Genomic DNA, 3,757 nt, shown 5'->3' with positions numbered 1-3,757 from the left:
CAGCAGCAGTGTTGCACATACCTCCTGGACTTGGTTTTACAGCGCGGGCCGCGCCAGTGACAAGCCGCCGCCCCGTAAGGCACCCTCCCCTCGTAATGCCCCCGGCGTTAAGCCCTGACAGACTAACCCAAGTGAGTCTGAGGGCGTAAAATCAAACGACGTTAAAAAGGTGGAAAAAGGGGGGGGGGGGAGAAGAGCGATTTGCCCGGCAACCGCTGCTGGCAACTAAAAGCAGGAGTTCTTCCGAGCCCCTCTCCCCTCCCCGCCTTCCTTCTCTAAAATAGCGGGCGTTTCCAATTTACGTGGAACACGTCCGCAGAGACATAAGGAGCTCTGGGTGTTCGTAAAAGACAGGAGGTGGGGGGAGGAGAGGGGGGCAAGAGTGAGAGGGAGAGAGTGACGCGTGCGAGGGAGAAGGACACGACAGGAGAGCAGTGTCGGGCGAGAGGTGAAGGGGAGAGAGAAACAAGGAAGATTCACTAAGTTGTAAATGACAGCGATAAATTATACACACCCTCTGCGAAAACCCTGAGGCCGAGTCTTTTGCGAAATGTGACTGGGCGGCCGGGGGACGACTTTTCTATTTCGTCTCCCAATAGTGCTCCGCTCCGCCCCACGAGGTGGGCGCTCGCGCGCGCTCACACAACGACGACGGCCGTCCCGGGCCACCCTCGTCCCGCCTCGGAGCAGCGAGCATTCAAAGCAGACAAACAGACAGACAGATGAGCTGGCAGGCGGCCTGCCCCTGGCCTGGCCTGCAGGACGAGGATGGAGGCGAGGACGTGCAGGGCGGGGACGAGACGCCCCCCGGCGGACGCCGCGCTGTCTTCTTGTCACACAATACAAATTACGCTAGTTTGGTCGTGATGTGATGCCTTATCTCGCCCTCTCTTCTTCCCCCCACCCCTTTCTCCCCCGCTTTCACTCTCTCTCTCTCTTAGTCTCTCTCTCCCTCGCTCCCTCTCTTCACCACCCCATCATCATACACAACTGGCGAGAGTTCCCGGCAATGCTTTTTTGCCTATACTTTACGTCGGACTGTAGCAGGAATTGCCTGCCCATAGGTGGAGGAGCGGGGGGGGGGGGCATGGCCTTTCTTCGCCCCACAGACACAACAACAAATGTGTTGCATCGCACTGAAAGCTGTAGTCGTGGATGCATTTAGCAAGTACGGTGGAAATTTAAAATTTTTATATTACACATCCTGAAAAGAAAGTCAGCACTGTCGACTGAACTACGGAAACGACCTTTTCAAGCGCCCAACTATAAACTCCACTCTTCCTCGTATCCTGCTGTGGCGGCACGGCGCGGTGACAACAAACTCTGCTCCAACTAAAACTGCCCCTTTCCTCTTCCGGTTCCTCTCTCTTCCTTTGCCTGGGGCGGTAAGGGCGCCTCCAGGAAGGCGGGCTGCAGGTACGACGACAGCGGTGTGCCAGACAAATCTCCAGGCCCCACGCCGCTGCCGCTGCCGGCTGCGCCGGGGGTGCGCGTGCGCCCTTAGCTGGGGGGCCTGAGCCTCAAGGTGCAGCCTCGGCGGCAGCTCAGGGTGGTCGGCGGCCGCCTTTGAGCCGGGCTGGCGCACAACTCGTTAGGCCTGCGGACCCTGCGGACCCTGCAGTGCGCTGTGCGTGTCCAATGCATCGGCAGCTCTGGGTGGCGGGGCGGGGGGCGGGGCAGGGCGCGTGGCGAATGCAGGCCATTCCGTCGCATAACAGCACTGACCGAGGGTCCAGGTGAAGGCCGGCATATGCTGCGGGGACCACCGCGGCAGTGCTGCTGCTGGCTTCCGGTCCACGTTATTAGCCTCTGACCGACCAGGTCGAGGGCCAGGGCGACGCGCAGGGTGGCCCACAGACCCCGGAGTATACTTGGTTGAACTGTGAGTTCCAAAACGACGCCTTGTAACTCCTTGAGAGTAGGCAACGCGTCCACACAACACAGTGACGAATTTTATTCCCTTGCTGCAGATGATTTATTATTAGCAAAACTTGTCCCATACAGGACGCACAAAATCATATGAAGGAAGAATGTTGCATTCCAGTCTTGTTGTCCGCTTGTCTGACTCGAGCCTTGTCTGTTGCAGCGAGCGATGGCGCTGGACGTGCTGGGCTAGAGGCCGCTGCCCGCCCCGCTGCGGTGATGCCGGCCTGAGCCCCGCGGACCCTCGGCCATGGGGCTGCCCTGCGGCCTGCCCGGCGGGCTGGCCCTGCCCCTGCCGCTGCTCCTGCTGTCGCTGCTGCTCCGCGCGCCGCCCGCCAGCGCCGCCAACGCCAACTGGATGTGAGTACACACGGCGACGCGCACACATTCGAAATGGAGGGAAACAATTTTGATCTTTAAATGGGAACGCCTATCTGTGCCCATCTAGACCAGATGCAAATTTGTTCCTAACACCAGACAAACGGTTTTACTGAGAATCAAGAGAAGATCAAGAACAAGAATACGTCTTAGCTCTTGAGACATTAGTTTCATTTCATTCGGCCCAAAATGAACCTCAGTTGTTTCAGTCGAATTTTAAGATTCAGTAAGTTTTCGTAAGTGTATTCAATAAAGATGGTCATGCGATTGCACTAGTTATTGTAGGTGTGGTAGTCCCTATCCGTCCCCGTACACCCCCTCCTCCCGGAGAGGATGGCCCGCCGGTGGTGGCCGCTCCTCTCGACGGCGCGGCTTTATGACGCGAGAAAGAGAGCGGCGGGGTCGCTTTTTCGTTGTTATTAAGAGGCGAAAGAAAGAGGCTTGCTCTTTTCTTTTTACCGGCTTTTGGTCGTCGCCGTTGTCTTTTCGTCTCGAGGACGGATAACGCCCGACGGATTAAAGTCACCTTTGCAGCCCGCCGCGGAGCGCGCCGGCTATTGTGGAACCAGAGCGACGAGGACGAGGCCGGGCCCCGCGCCGCGCCCGGGCCGCGGTATAAGGTGCCGGGATGGGAGGAAGTTAAGGTGAGGGAATAGCAGCCTTTTAAGAGGAGCTCCAAGCTGATAACGTTAATAGAGGGCGTAATAAAAGCTTACCTCGGGCCAGCGAGCGGGCGTGCCGTGCCCCACCCCGGCCTGCCCCGGCCCGGACCGACCAGCACTGCCGAAAATGTTTAATAGCGCCATATCGCAGGGGCGATGACGACTGTGTCCGGAAATTTCGTCGTCATCCTGTCGCGTGATGAAACCCGCAGCAGAGAGAAACACTGTAAGAACAACTTTGTAATCTCCCGCGTGCATGGGCGGTTGTTGAACGGAATTTTTCTAGACCAAGGAGAAAGTGATCGACTGTTTTTTTATTACAGTGTGACCACACCTGACGCCGTGGCTGAGAGGGGGAAGGAACGGGTAACGATTAAAGCTTAGGAGCCGCCTCACTGTTGTGTGCCGCCCGGACTGCTGTGCCGGCCGAGGGGGGATCTTCTCCCCTCCCTTCTCCTCCCCTTCTCCTCCCCGTCTCCCCTCTCTTGTCCCCTCTCTCTCCCCTTCTCTCCTGCTCCTCACATGTCCAAGCCCGCCCGTCCCGTCCTTCCCCCGCGCGGTGGAATGTGACTCACCTGTTGGGCCAGGAAGCGTACGTTATCATCCGCACCTCCTCTCGGCGCAAAACTTCTCCCGGCAGTTGGGTGATAGCTTCACTCGCTCCGGAAGCAACCTCCCCTTTACCCCTTCCCCCTTAACTCCCATACTACTTCACAAAACCGACACGTCTTCCTCTTACCATTTAGTCTGTCATTGTATTGGTTTGTTTGAAAAATATTTGTGTCGATCGGTGG

The 3,757-nt window shown here is 57.7% G+C and overlaps 1 protein-coding gene across 3 annotated transcripts in view; it reads left to right on the top strand.

Moving 5' to 3' along the window:
- LOC113209727 (protein Wnt-16-like) overlaps nucleotides 1–3,757 on the top strand; it is a 94,676-nt gene that overhangs the window by 57,108 nt on the left and 33,811 nt on the right. For 2 of the 3 annotated variants that reach the window (XM_052275285.1, XM_052275281.1), the window contains exon 2: nucleotides 2,087–2,283. In XM_052275285.1, the coding sequence (XP_052131245.1) occupies nucleotides 2,174–2,283 (110 nt within the window). In that variant the 5' untranslated portion in view covers nucleotides 2,087–2,173. Of the gene's footprint in view, nucleotides 1–1,826; nucleotides 1,847–2,086; nucleotides 2,284–3,757 lie in introns of those variants that run through there. The other variant, XM_052275289.1, reaches the window with a different exon arrangement.

This window comes from Frankliniella occidentalis, unplaced genomic scaffold (assembly GCF_000697945.3).
Source record: "Frankliniella occidentalis isolate FOCC.00 unplaced genomic scaffold, Focc_3.1 Scaffold8, whole genome shotgun sequence".
NCBI lineage: Eukaryota > Metazoa > Arthropoda > Insecta > Thysanoptera > Thripidae > Frankliniella > Frankliniella occidentalis.
The sequence above is the reverse complement of the archived record's forward strand: the minus strand, read 5'-3'. Positions and strand labels throughout refer to the sequence as shown.